This window comes from Lupinus angustifolius, chromosome LG11, assembly GCF_001865875.1.
Source record: "Lupinus angustifolius cultivar Tanjil chromosome LG11, LupAngTanjil_v1.0, whole genome shotgun sequence".
Classification (NCBI taxonomy): domain Eukaryota; kingdom Viridiplantae; phylum Streptophyta; class Magnoliopsida; order Fabales; family Fabaceae; genus Lupinus; species Lupinus angustifolius.
Genome location: NC_032019.1, coordinates 19,332,669 through 19,347,729, shown reverse-complemented (window position 1 = coordinate 19,347,729; position 15,061 = coordinate 19,332,669). Strand labels below are relative to the sequence as shown.

Genomic DNA, 15,061 nt, shown 5'->3' with positions numbered 1-15,061 from the left:
TTATAGAATAGAGATAAAGTCAACAGAAAACAAATAATAGGTTTTTAGTTTGGGCTAACTAATATAGTTTGTTAAAATTTTGAATGGTGAGATCGGTGGAATAGTTATTGAAAACTGTTAGTTTTTTTCTCTAGATGCTAATTCAAACAATTTTCTAAAAACTAACTTTCAAATGTTGGAAGTTCATTTTTTTAAACCTACAACAATCTTTCAATTTTTGTTCAACAAACGGTTGTAGCAAATAAAATATAAAGTTTTCAGTAATTTATCCGTCAAATTAACCATTTAAAATTTTATCAAAAATTTCATAATTACACCACACTAAAATACTTACTAATAATTATAAATTAATAATTTTGAGTAATTAATGTAATTTTATATAGATAGTTAAAGCAATAAAAAAATTACAGAATGACTAATAATTTTACAAAAACTATTGATTTTTATTTATTTATCTAAGTATTTAATTAATTTAATCAACAATTATAAGTAAATAACTAACTTAACAAGTAATTAATAAATAGTATGTTTTAAGTCATTTAACAAATTTCATCCAATTTCATCAAACAATTCTAATTTCATGAGTTGTCCACACAAGTATAAGCTCATAATTATAAATCGTAAGTTAATACTATAAATTAATTTTGTCAAATAGATCCATTAGCTAAAAGTCCATGTATCATATACCGCGCTAATGTAATCTATGCAGTATATACTCTTTTACGTGACGTCACAAAAAAATAACATAAAGATTTATATCGAGCTTGATGCTCCATCAAGATTGAGGTATTTCATGTCTAAAATATTGTCAAGTATATTAAGGTATATTAAATGGTATATTGGGACATTGAATGGAAAATATACCATGAACATAGTGTTAAATGTATTTTAGTTATTAGTAAAGGGTAGTCTTGTCTTTTGTATTTTCCTAGCTTCCTATATGTATTGGCCCTTTGGCCTTATCTCTTAATCAATCCTATATTGCATTTCTCTCTCTTCTCTTTTCTTCTTCTCCTCTCCCTTCTCTCTTCCTATGCAGCTGATCTAACATGGTATCAAGAGCAAGGTTTGCTAAGGCCACAACAAGGTTTCGAAATTTTTCGCAGATCCTATTCATGCTTCTGGGTTCCATCATCTTTTCTTCTTCTTTGCAGTGGTAGATCAGCCTCCACAGTTCGCAGATCGGAGATCCCAGTTTCAGATTCGCAAATCGCAGTTTTCGCTGAGCGAATTTGTTAGGTTTTATGTTTCTCTTTCCCTTTGAATTTCGATTTCCCTACCGTTGTGTTTGTTAGTTATGGCAACTGAAAGAGATGATTATTTGCAATCCATTAGTGTGCAACTAAATGGATAATCCAATTATGCATATTGGAGTTATGTGATGAGAAATTTTCTGATTGGTAAACGAATGTGGGGATATGTTTCAGGAACTTTTGTTAAACCTACAAATAGTGCTACTGAAAATTATGCAAAGGAGTTAGAAACCTAGGAAGTGAACAACTCGAAAATTATTACTTGGATTAATAATTCTGTTTCACAATCTATTGGTTTTCAACTTGCAAAATATGATTCAACATCTCAGGTTTGGGAGCACCTTAAACGATTGTATGTGCAGTCCAATTTTGCAAAACAATATCAGTTAGAGATTGATATTCGAGCTCTCCAACAACATAGCATGAGCATCCAAGAGTTTTATTCTGCTATGACTAATCTTTGGGACCAATTGGCACTCACTGAATCTGCAGAATTGCAAGCATTCACACCGTACACTGATCGCCGGGAACAACAGCGTTTAGTACAATTTTTGATGGCTCTTCGGAATGATTTTGAAGGCCTACGTGGTTCCATTTTGCATCGCACTCCTCTGCCATCTGTTGACTCTGTTGTTAATGAACTTTTAGCTGAAGAAGTTCGTTTGAAGTCCCACTCTGAAAAGGGAATTGTTGACAAAGGGATTCTGCCAAGCCCCTTTGTGTTTGCTGCTCCTGTTGTGAAAGGGAAATCTCAAGGCAGAGTCAATTATGATGAATGTAGCTTTTGTAAGGAAAGAGGTCCTTGGAAGGCTCAATGTCCAAAATTATTGAAGAAGGAGCAACCTTATCAACCACCTCAGTGGCGTCCGCCTCAGTCTAAATACAGGAACTTTAAGCACACATCTCACTCTTCCAATGTTGCTGCTACTACTGCTGTTTCTCCATCTACCACCCATGGGATGGTTCACTCTGGGCCTAACATGTCTGACCTGGTAGAACAATTTCAGAAGTTTCTTGCATCTCAGCCCAATGCTATGTCAGTCTCTCCTAATGTAGGTCTGTCTTCTGCTGGTTCATCAGGTATATCATCCTCCATATGGATCCTTGACTCTGGAGCGTCCCATCATATGTCATCTGACTTTAAATCTTTTACATCTGTACATAAGTCGTCCCGTGTATCTGTTATGACTGCTGATGGAACTCCTATGTTATTGGAAGGAGTTGGTTCTGTTTCTACACCTAAACTATCTCTCTCTGATGTTTATTATATACCTAACCTCACTTTAAGTCTTGCTTCTGTTAGTCAACTGTGTGATTCTGGTTTCTCAATCTTATTTTCCTCAACTCATTGTTATGTGCAGGATCCTCAATCGAAGAGGCTGATTGGGACAGGCCATAGACAGGGGGGGCTTTATATTTTGGATGAACTGAAGCTTCCACATGTTGCAGCTCCTACTGTTGATTTATCATCTTTTCGTTTGAATTTGTCTTCTTCTAAGTTTTATTTATGGCATTCTCGTCTGGGTCATGTATCTTCTCCTCGTTTGAAATACTTAGCATCAACGGGAGTCTTAGGATCATTACAACCAAATGACATTTCTGACTGTTGTGGTTGTAAACTTGCCAAGTTTTCTGCTTTACCTTTTCCTAAAAGTGTTTCAATTTCTAAGGCACCTTTTGATTTGGTTCATTCTGATGTATGGGGTCCATCCCCAATTGCTACTAAAAGTGGATCAAAATATTATGTCTCTTTCATTGATGATTACACCCGTTATTGTTGGATTTTTCTTATGAAACATCGTTCTGAATTCTTTGGTATTTATTGTCATTTTCGTGCTTTGGTTAATACTCAATATAACTCTATTATTAAGTGCTTCCGCTGTGATTTAGGTGGTGAATACACCTCTAACAAATTCTCTGACTTGCTTTCCTCTGATGGAACAGTTCACCAAGCCTCTTGTACTGACACCCCTGAACAAAATGGAGTTGCTGAAAGAAAGCATTGTCATATTCTTGAAACAGCCCGTTCTATGCTTCTGTCAGCATCGGCTCCTTCTGAGTTCTGGGGTGAGGCTGTCAAAACTGCGGTTCATGTCATTAACAGAATTCCTTCTTCTGTTACTTCAGGTTTGTCTCCTTTTGAAAGGTTGTATGGTCATCCTCCTGATTATTCATCATTGAGGGTTTTTGGTTCCACTTGTTTTGTTCTTCTTCCTCATGTTGAACGGAGTAAATTGACTCCTCGATCTGCCATATGTGTCTTTCTTGGTTATGGGGATGGTCAGAAAGGTTATCGTTGTTATAATCCTTCTACTCGTAAATTGTATATTTCTCGTCATGTTGTTTTTCTTGAGCATTTGCCTTTTTATTCTATTCCATCTGACTCTCAAAACATTACCAAGTCTGATCTCATTCATATTGATCCATTTGTTGCGGATATTGATGGTCCAAATGACTTTAATTTTGAGAATTTCAGGGATGAAGCTCCTCATCCCCCCCCGCCTGCCCATGACCCTCTGCAGATTGGTGATCCTCAACCTCAACCACCTCATCTTCCTCGTCGTTATCCTCAACGTATCCATAAGTCCACTCAGCTCCCTGACTTTGTTTACAACATTTATTCTACTTCTTTTGCTTCTGCTTTGACCTCTCTCCACAGGTTATCTGAGCCATCCTCCTATCAAGAGGCTGTTCTTGATCCTCTTTGGCAGCAGGCTATGAACGATGAACTTTCTGCTTTGCACAAAACAGGTACTTGGACTATGGTGTCTCTACCACCAGACAAACGTGCTATAGGTTCTCGTTGGGTCTTTAAGATCAAGATCAAGTCTGATGGTTCTATTGAGCGTTACAAAGCTCGTCTTGTTGCCAAGGGATATGCTCAACAATATGGCATGGATTATGAAGAAACTTTTGCTCATGTTGCCAAGATGACAACCATTCGCACTCTTATTGCTATTGCATCTGTTCGTCAATGGCATATCTCTCAGATGGATGTCAAAAATGCTTTTCTAAATGCTGATCTTCATGAAGAAATATATATGGTTCCTCCTCCTGGAGTTTCTCATAATCCGGGGGAAGTATGCAAGCTGCAAAAATCTCTCTATGGGCTCAAACAAGATCCTCGCGCTTGGTTTGAGAAATTCTCTATTGTGATAACTTCTCTTGGCTTCTCTTCAAGTCCACATGATTCTGCTTTATTTGTCAGAAATACTCCTCATGGTTGCATTATCATCTCTTTATATGTCGATGATATGATCATTACTGGTGATGATGTTGATGGGATTACAAAGTTGAAGACGCAACTAACAGAACAATTTGAGATGAAGGATTTAGGCACTCTTAGATATTTCTTGGGAATTGAAGTAGCCTCATCTCCTAGGGGTTATCTTCTTTCCCAATCGAAATATATTGCTGATATTCTTGACCTGGTTAGTCTCTCTGACACTAAAGCTGTTGACAGTCCTCTTGAGACTAATGCTAGATATACATCTTCTGATGGTGTTCCTCTCTCTGAACCTACTCTATACCACACTCTTGTTGGTAGTTTGGTGTATCTGACCATTACCAGACCCGATATTGCTTATGCAGTGCACATTGTTAGCCAGTTTGTGAGTTCTCCTACTACTGTTCATTGGGCAGCTGTTCTTCAGATCCTTTGTTATCTTCGAGGCACTCAGTTTTAGAGTCTCATTTTCTCTTTTCTTCCTTAACATTGTCTGCTTATTCAGATGTTGATTGGGCTGGGGATCTTACTGATTGCAAGTCTACTACAGGTTTCTGTATCTTTCTAGGAGATTCTCTCATATCTTGGAAGAGTAAGAAGCAGGTTGTTATTTCTCGCTCTTCTACAGAGGCTGAGTATCGTGTTATGGCAACCACCACTGCTGAAATAGTTTGGTTGTGTTGGTTACTTGCTTCTCTGGGCGTTGATCAACTTGAACCCACTCCCATGTACTGTGACAATAAGAGTGCTATTCAAATCGCTCATAACTCTGTCTTTCATGAGCGTACTAAACACATTGAGATTGATTGTCACTTCACACGTCACCACTTCCAACATGGCACCATCACCTTACCCTTCATTTCTTCTTCGTTGCAGATTGCTGATTTGTTTACCAAACCTCATTCTACTCAACGTTTTCGTTTCTTGACTAACAAACTCTCGATGCTTTCGATTAACGCATCTTGAGTTTGAGGGGGAATGTTAAATGTATTTTAGTTATTAGTAAAGGGTAGTCTTGTCTTTTTGTATTTACTTAACTTCCTATATGTATTGGCCCTTTGGCCTTATCTCAATCATTAATTCCATTTGCATTTCTCCTCTCCCTTCTCTCTTCTTCTTCTCCTCTCCCTTCTCTCTTCCTATGCAGCTGATCTAACACATAGTAGGATGTTTTGAATATAAAATATACCTCAAAAACATAGTTGCAAACTTGCAATTTTGAGTAGAATAATGGCTTGTTACCTCTCATAGTTCCTCCTCTATTTTCTTGTTCCTAGTAACTAAGAGCTTAAGACTAATGTTTGGTTAATAAATGAAAGTGGAAGGAAAAAAAGTTGAAGGAAAGAAAAGTAGTGGAAAATAAGATAATAATTTTGTTGTTTAGTACAATTGAAAATGAAAGAAAAGTGAGAGGAAAGAAAATGTAAGTTTAAACATAGTATATTTAAAATGATATAAGTGCCATCATTATATAACTAAATTATTATTTAAAATAACAATACATAACTATGTAGTACGTCTAATTTTTAAACATTATTTTTAATGTTACAAATTAAATAATTTATTTTTAACAATTTTGATTAACATTTTTAGGTAAAACCAAGTTTAATATAACAAATTTTGAGTATAAAGTTCAATAAAAATTATTAACATCTTATATCTTCTTCTACTAATGCATCTAAATAAAGTATAGCTCATATTTGATAATCACTTTTATATTTCTTACGATCTTACTTATATACATTTGTCTATTGTCTTTCTAATTTATTTATTATTTGTCAGTGTTTGGTAATTTTAAGTAATTATGCTTATTTTTTCTTTTCACTATATTTTTTTAGAATACATCATTACTATTTATTTTGTGAGTTTAGAAGTAATGAAAATAAAATTGAGTTAATTAATTTCACATAAAAATAACAACTATAAACAAAGAATTTCACTATATTATATATATCTTCACATAGATTAGATTATGATTATTTCAATTTATTCATGGTGGAGGGACAAATATGGAATTTTTTATGGTTTTCTCTTATTTCTTCACAAACTAGGGAGGAAAACTTTTTATGTGGGACCCATGTTATTTCATCACCTTTTAATTAAAGGACTAATCTATTTTGAGATTTGTGATTGTCTATTTTAACAAATGTCGCTTTCAATAATCGAACTATCAACCTTTCGGTTTTTATGATGATTTAGTAGGACATTGTACTACTAGGATGACCAAAAAGTTAAATATTAAATTTCTGTGAGCAACATTTGTTAGGAGGAAGATTCACACACATAAAAAATGATTAGTTCTTTATCCAAAAAATTAATAGAATAATACACTTGATAATACAAAAAACATATCACATTTATAAAACAATCATTAATTGATTAATAAATAAATAAAGTAGTATATTGTGAGATGTGTTACTATTTTTTGGTTTCCCATACTTACACACCGGAGACAATCATGTTTGAGCCGGGTACGTGAGGCTAACTCTCGGCAAGACATTTCCAAAATATAACAATGTGGTAGAAAAATACAAAAAAAAGTTGAAAATCATAAAATATTCAATCTCCCGCGCCTCTAGTTGGACCAATGGTGATATAATACGATACGAATAGGGTTCAATTCAATGCAATTCTACTTCCAGGGTTTTGTTACTTCTCCTTTCTCTCTTCACTTCACACTCTTACTCACCCAATCTCCAGGTATCTCTCTCTCTCCTCATTCTTTTTATTTATTTACCAATTATTATATGTTTACCTGAATTTAATTCAACCCTACAATTTATCTTCTCTGCTCATTCCATTACTATACCTTACTACTTTTCACCCATTCTCATATTTTCATACCATTCCCCAAACCGTATTATTATTAGTATTATCACTCTTTGCAACATTAAGTTTGTGAAGAAAAGTTCACTGGTTCAAATCCTAGAAGCAGCTCGGAGTTAGACCACACACATCTATTCTCCGAACTAGGTGGAAGTCTCGTGGACGGAGTTTACATTTTTTATTTTCTCTTTCTCTATCTATTGCAACGTAAAAAGCTAATATATGTATTAATTTTTGTTACACTGCCACCAAATTCTGAGTAAATATAGCTTTGTAGTCTTACAATTCTAGTCTAGTTTTTTCAGAATATTACTATGATTGTTACACAACTATAATCTATTGTTGTGACCGTTGATAATAGTTTTGAATAACCTTTATGAATTATAATTAGTCTTTTATCTTGATTAGTGCGTGTAATTGAGAAACATTTTGTGTTTTTAGGATATACACACTTCCTAATACTTGGTTTTAGCTTTTAGTATCACATTTCGCTGAAACAAAAGTTTTGCCACACTTTTTTGATTTTTTTATTATGCTGCTGTATAGTTGATCTATCTAGCCGCTCGATCCATGTAGCCGACTCCATTTAATGAGATTAAGGTTTGATTGTTATTGCTGTCTACTGATGTATAGTCTAGGATAGTAATATCTTTTTTAGCTGCTTTTATAAAAAAAATGTTTTTAGGTGCAATATGTGTTAAAACATGACTTTCCATACTTGAAAAGAAAGAATTCAAGATAAGAACAAGAAGAGCAAAGATTCAAGCTCCATAGAAAAAGAGAATTGGCATTAGCGTATTGAAGAATACCTCATAATATTTTAATTATTGAATTGAATGAAAAAGTGAGCCAATATGGCTTATTTATACGAAAAGAGGAAAAAGAAAGCTTGTAAAACAAGCAACTAACACAAACCTAACTAGCTAATTCCTAACTTCCTAACTAACAATCATCTTCCAAAAATAACCTCTAAAATATCTTTAATAGTGTGTTATAAAGTAACTGCTTCCTTTTACTATTTTTTCTACTTTTATAGTCTGTTGTCATGGTTGTGGTCTGCCACAATAATGAAGCTTTTTTGTTATATTGAAATATTTTTGGCAGATTTTACATACCAATGTGTGCAAAGTGATGATATTTCTAAGCTAATTATCAAGTGATGGGAATCTTATCTGTTCTATTAACATTTTTTGTTTGGCTTTACTATGTACAGGTTTATATTATAAAGTTTGATAAACATGCTGCATTCTGTAAAGGGTGGTTGGGCAGGGCAAACATTTGCACTTGCAAAGCGTAATGAGTCTGAGGGGAGAAAGTCTCGTATTCGACGCTCAAAGGAGGAAAGGAAGGCAATGGTCGAATCCTTTATAAAGAAGTAAGTGCATACCCGTTTCTCCTGATTCAAGATTTTAATACCTGGAAAAGGATTTAAAACTATTATTAAATATTAAGATGTCTTCACACCCTCGTTTCTGCTCTTGTTCTTTGGACTCTTAAAATTTATTGTCTAATAGACAATATTCTTTTTCTTTTTCTTTCCTGAGTCAAAAATATATTATACATTATGTTTCATTTCCTTAATTTTGTTTTGCACTATTTATAAGTCTAATTCTTCAGGATGTTATTGATTGTTACCGCTTTCTTTTGTTGTTTACTTTACTATTTCGCTTCTGTGCTAATGCATTAATCTTAAGTTGGTAACATCATGTCTGCGCCTCTGCGGGGGAAAATAAATTGCAGGTATCTGACATATTATTTAGTTCTGTCCTTTTCCATTATGATCAACCCATATTGATGAACTAGAAGAGTGATGCACTCATTTCATTGAGATTAAGGACAATATGTTAGGGCATTTTGTTATGTAAGACATTTTGGCAAAGGCTTTATTGTTGTTAGTTTGATTTTCACTTGCTCTTCGTTATTCCGAGGTTATCCATTTTTGGCTTATGTTTAGTGTACTTGTTTAAAAAATCAAGTAAATATATTTCGTTTAAAGAACTTACTTGAGGCAATGAAAAATTTCACTGTAAGGTGTTAACACATTTGAAAATTGAATCCTATTTATATAACTACTTATCACTACGTAGTTCAAATTTGATGCATGTCAACAATCATTTGTGATGCTTATAATATTAATATTTGATGAATAAATGTCTGTTGATAGTATACCAATTTATTTTGTGAACTTTTATTCATAAATGTGACATAGTATTTGTGTATACTTTCTGTAATTTGATGTCATTTAACTTCTACTTTTCTCTTCCTCTGTCATTGTAATATATGCTTAAAAGGTTGAATGCTTGTTTGCTTCAATATTTCCAATTTTTCTTTTAAATTGTTGTAATTTTAGTCAAACTTTAGATGCCCATTTTGTCAAAATGTATCATCTTTATTTACCTTCTAGTTACTTGCCTCAAGGTATCAAGAGTCGAACAATGGAAAGTTTCCATCACTTAGTCTTACACATAAAGAAGTTGGTGGCTCTTTCTACACAGTACGGGAAATTGTACGGGATGTAATTCAAGAAAATAGAGTGTTAGGTCCTGCAAAGTTTACTTTAGAAGATGCAACTTCTGATCAATTTTTTGAACAAAATCCATTGGGTTCAATTGCCAGAGATCCTAAGTCTTATTTGGCTGCATCTTCATATGAAAATCATTCTGAGCATAACAACCTTCAGGACACAAGTGAAAAAATGCTTTCTGTTTCTGATGGATATTATACTGGAGTTGAGCATCAGGCACTTGACCAAGGGCATGCCGTGAATGTTATCCAGGTAGATATGATAAACAAGGAAGCTGTTGAAGCTACTGTTATTTCTGATGGATTTTATATTGGGGCTGAGCATCCGATGGTTAATAATGGACATGTCATAAATGGTAGACAGGTAGATGTGACAAACAACAAAACCGTTGAAGCTACTGTTGCTTCTGATTTTACTGGTGCTGAGCATCAGATTGTTGATGTACATGTCATAAATGGTAGCCGGGTAGATGTGGTAAACAAGGAATCCAATGAATCTACTATTCCTGACATGCAGGTATCTCAGCCTATGGTATCAAAACAGAATGTTGAACAAGAGTTGGCAACAGCCACAACACCAATGGCTAAAGTAACTCCTCTCACAGAAGAAGCAGAGACATTTCCATTAAGTCCTGTTATGAGTACCACTGATGGAAAAGAACATGACCTTGGAGAGTTGAGGGGCTCAATTAACTTCCCAGAAAAAGATATAAAAACGTTGGAATTGGAGCATGTTGAGGAGAGGTCTGAATTAAATGGTATAGAGCCCACAAAGAATTCTGATATATTGGATGAGAAAATTGAGGATGCCCTTGAGAATCAAATATTGAAGAACAACTCTAACACTGGGCATGATGAAGAGAAAATTCTAGGAGATCCATTGGTTGGAAACACACAGCATTCTATCCGTAAAGAACATATTGGTCATGGAGTTGAAGATTGCACCTACAATGAAGTTAGAACTAAGGTAAGTTTATCTTTATTTTTATTTTATAAAATTGTTACGGCGGATATACTTCAGTGTTCAGTTGTTTGGATCTTTTGACTATGTTTCTTGGGTGGCAGTAGTTTTGCATAGGATTACTTATATTCGCAGTTGGTAGACATCCTTGCAAAACTATGCCCTTTGAGTGCTTACAGATAGGTGCTAACGTCTTAAGGTTGGTAGGACGGAGAGACATTATTGTCATTATTGGAAGAGTTTGTGCCTGTATAATATTGTTTAAATTTGCGACTTGAGCTTTCGTATGATGGGTTTTGAATCCCACTTACTCGGACAAACCTTTATTGCTTTTGAAATTGTTATGAAGGTATGTGATAAGATTTTCTCAGAGATAGTGTACTATTAATTTTGGCTGGTGATGGTAATTGCAGTATACTACTTCAAAGTTGGTTATAACCTAATTTTCTACTGAGCCTGTTAACTGTTTGTCACTCTTTATGGATCATTTGTCTATTGAATTTGGAGTTACATATTTCTAGAAGAGTTGTGAAAGTATAAAAAAGAGTCTGTAGTTAGTCTGAACACGATGGGATTCATAACTTGACATACTGGTCAATGTCAAGCCTATGATGCTGGTTTTCTATAACAACAACTAAGCCCGTGATGCTGGTTTTCGAAGGACAAGAAAAAGTATATAAGTAATCCTTTACTATGTAGTAGTGCACGGTGACTACATAGTAATCCCTTGCTATGCACAGAGATCTATTTTCATGACTACTTGATGACTAAAACCCGCGGTTTGATTGTGAGCATTGTTCATAAAGCAGTCCCTTACATACAATTAGATAATGCTTCAAAGTAACTTATCTTTTACGTTTCTGCCACAAATTTCTTTTTCTTAATCCTCGGCTACTGCATCAATAGTTTTGCATATTCCCCAGAATGATTTAAAGTCACATGGATCCTATCAATAATGAAAACAATTATAGCTGTTTTTATTAGTTATGAGAGGAAAAATTCATTGTAAGGGTTTAATGCATTTTTACAGATAAGCATTCAAGATGGCTTGCAAGCCAAGAATCTCACCAAGACTAATACTGAGGGATCAAAACCTTTACAGGATGGCCAGCACACAGATAATAAACAGAGAGTTGATGGTGAACTCGGTGATAGCTCCAAGAGAATAAGCAACCCAACATTAGATAGGATCAATCTGTAAGTATATCTAATGATTTTATCTCAAAATCCGTGCAGATTTCAATTGCCATTTAATTTATAGATGTGAGATTAATTACATCATGTCACAACTGTTAATTTGTATTTCTATGGTTTTCACTGCAGAGATTCATGGCAAGGAAAGCCTAAGAGTTCTGCGAAAGAAGAATGTAACCCTATTTTAGCCATTTTAAAGGTTTTTGTTGATGGATTTATGAAATTTTGGTCAGAATGAATATTTTAAGGTTTGTTTCTGTTACTTTCCCATTGTGTTATCTTTGGTGACTGAGGAATTGCTGTTTTGTACTCATCGAAGAACATCTTGTGTAGTATTTATAAATTAATGAGTTCGGCTGATCGTGGTTTCATACCTAGTTTTTTGCGGTATAATCATGTGCATTGTGTTTGGTAAGTAAATCGGAATTACCTGTTGGTTTTATGAGTGTGGAGGTTGATGGATCTTAATAATGGAAAATCAGTCATTTTGGCAGCATATTGAATTTTCATGTTCTAGTCAACATATTTCTTGGACGCAGTTTTATTTTACTTTCATATATCCTGATGGGAACCAAGAAGAGTATGGGTCTGAGATAGACTTTTAGCTCATGATGGCTTAATAAATGTTATTAAGTAGTCACTCATATAAGAATCTGTCAAAAATAATTACTATTTACTGTACAAAATGGTTGTTGGCAGTTTTGTATTTTCAGTATTATATCTCTGGGACAGTAAGCCATTGTTGTGTTGTGTGTAGTAGGAGACTTTGGTCTCTGGGACAACAAGTGTATTGGTATATAATAGTGTGTAATTTGTGTTTATCCATGTTTACAGAATATATGGCAAATACTTTTGAAATTGGTTGCTTCATATCAGAATCCCCTGTAATTAAATTGCAGGTGTAATTAGTGAAGCCCAGTCTTCAAATCATGGCACTCTTTCATCTCACACCACTTCTATCACTCACCATTCATTAGGGGTGACCACCACCAGAACCTACCGCTCTTCCGGTTTGGCCCAATTGTGATAAGACCCGAATAAGATTGGGTCTTATCGGGTCAAGTGCTAGGTTCGGATTCAAAAATTAGATTCAATCAATATTTAGGGGATAATCATGACCCAACCCAGACCCATCCTATTGTTACATATTCTTCATGTTTGTATGTGTTTTTATGTTAGTGTGTATAGAGTAATAACATCTCTTTGGTTGAAAGTATCATTCATTTCCTAATTTTTCAGCATATATACATGATTAACAATATATATACATGTATAATTTCATGTCAAATTAATATCCAAAATAAATAATATTAGAGTATTAAATCTATGTATTGATACTGCAAAGATGTATACACAATTAGTATATCATCCACTGTTCATTTGAATTATTTTTTTTAAAAGTCAATAATGATTGAAAATGAATGGTGAATGATGCAATGACAAAGCCGATTAAATATATAATTATATATTCTGAGCCATTAATGTTTGGACACAGATTAAGAGTTTTTCAATGTCAATATACTCTTCACCATTCTGATTTAATAATAATTTACATGAAAAGGAAAGTCCACTACATGACTTGATTGATAATACATTAAACAATAGATATGATTAAACAACTATTCTTTTTTGTCATACTTTGGTTTGAGTTTAGTCCAATTTGTAGTTAAATCTTGATGCACATGCATATGTGCATAATAAATCTCTGCAATGATCCATTGTGTTCCTTAACCATGATTGAATATATTATATATCAACAGCTACCACTTGTCCCATTTTATAAAGTGAAAAAAAATGTATAGAGATAGTATATGACTTCTATACTATTACAATATCATTCATAATTAATATTTAATTATTATTAACTTTTCAAAATAATAATAATTCAAATGAATAGTGAATGTAGATTAGGGGTGAGCAAGACCCGGTTCGACCCATAGACTCGTCTTAACCCGATGATTTAGCGACAAGTCTGACATGTCCAAATAAATAAAAAAGGACAGACCGATTAAAAGAGACAAACCCTTGTCAAAAAAGATAGGTTGGGTCTATGTCCGGGTCACCCGACCCGTCCCTTATAGTCATATATTAAGAATAGTTGAATAAGTACCTATCAATATCCATCACGTTCAGCCAACATAACTCAAATACCTACAAGCCCACACATCATATCCACACCATTATTATATGATCCTTGTTCCTTATCTTTTTCCATTGTTTAATTCTCCTGGATAGTGAAGAACTGCTGCGGTGAGAGTGAAGGACATTGCAGCGCTTAAGAGTTAGTTATTTTTTCTTCTTCATTGTATGTTTTTCCTCTTTGAAGTTGCTTATGCTTAAGCTATTGCTACTGAGTGCCAATGCCCAATAGCCTTCAACTAGTCTTCTTCATCCTTTTTCTATTATTTTCAAGCCACCATCCAATCCATAATAAACCCTAGTCCTTTTCCTTGATAGGTAACTACACATATTCTAAACTTTTACTTTCACAAAATACAAAATTTAAAACATAAATTTCGAAATAGTTGGTGCCTTTTATTTATAATTGATGTGATAAACCGACCATCTTGGTTTACTAGGTGCCTAGGTGGTTAAATTGTTTTGAAATTTTCAACGTGTTCTATAATTTTCAGTTATGTGATTGTGATAGTTTTTAGTTTGAATGATACAATTTAGGGATGAATTCCTTTTAAGTGACGTGGCAATGTATACTTTTAAATGTTGACAATTACAGATCAATTACAATAATAAACGTGATTTGGTCTTAGAAAAAAAATTAAGACTCGCGGATATAAGATAAATATAAGAATATTTGAGAAAAACATTTTGTCTTTGTACATTTCAAAAATTCATAATCAACTACCACCAACGCATGTGTAAATATTATAAATGCATTAGTTTAATGTAATTACACTTGTAGTTATGTATTTTTAGGTCCAACTGTATGGTGAACTCAATTTTTCCTACCATTCCTTATTATATTTATATATTAGATAACAGGTATTTGGTTGAAGTAATATACTTTTGTTTTCTCTTAAGTCTGTTTTGGGTTCCAATCTTATGTATGTATATACTATA

General features: G+C 33.8%; 1 protein-coding gene across 3 annotated transcripts; it reads left to right on the top strand.

The window, feature by feature from the left end:
* On the top strand, window positions 7,100-12,356 carry LOC109361246. 3 transcript variants are annotated; one of them, XM_019606639.1, is made up of 6 exons: window positions 7,130-7,166; window positions 8,513-8,680; window positions 9,724-10,303; window positions 10,361-10,795; window positions 11,820-11,986; window positions 12,113-12,356. In XM_019606639.1, the coding sequence occupies exons 2-6, from the start codon at window positions 8,544-8,546 to the stop codon at window positions 12,219-12,221; spliced, it is 1,428 nt and encodes a 475-aa protein (XP_019462184.1). In that variant the 5' UTR covers window positions 7,130-7,166; window positions 8,513-8,543; the 3' UTR covers window positions 12,222-12,356. The 3 variants fall into 3 exon arrangements, with proteins under 3 accessions (XP_019462183.1, XP_019462182.1, XP_019462184.1); XM_019606638.1 differs by having other exon boundaries at window positions 7,100-7,179; window positions 8,519-8,680; window positions 9,724-10,795; XM_019606637.1 differs by having other exon boundaries at window positions 7,128-7,166; window positions 9,724-10,795.

Excerpts from the sequence above, each read along its gene's own strand:
- LOC109361246 (XM_019606638.1), top strand. The coding sequence starts at position 8,544 with ATGCTGCATTCTGTAAAGGGTGGTTGGGCAGGGCAAACATTTGCACTT. Across the intron at positions 8,681-9,723 it reads GTCGAATCCTTTATAAAGAA|GTATCAAGAGTCGAACAATG; the intron begins GTAAGTGCATAC and ends ACTTGCCTCAAG. Across the intron at positions 11,987-12,112 it reads ACATTAGATAGGATCAATCT|AGATTCATGGCAAGGAAAGC; the intron begins GTAAGTATATCT and ends TTTTCACTGCAG.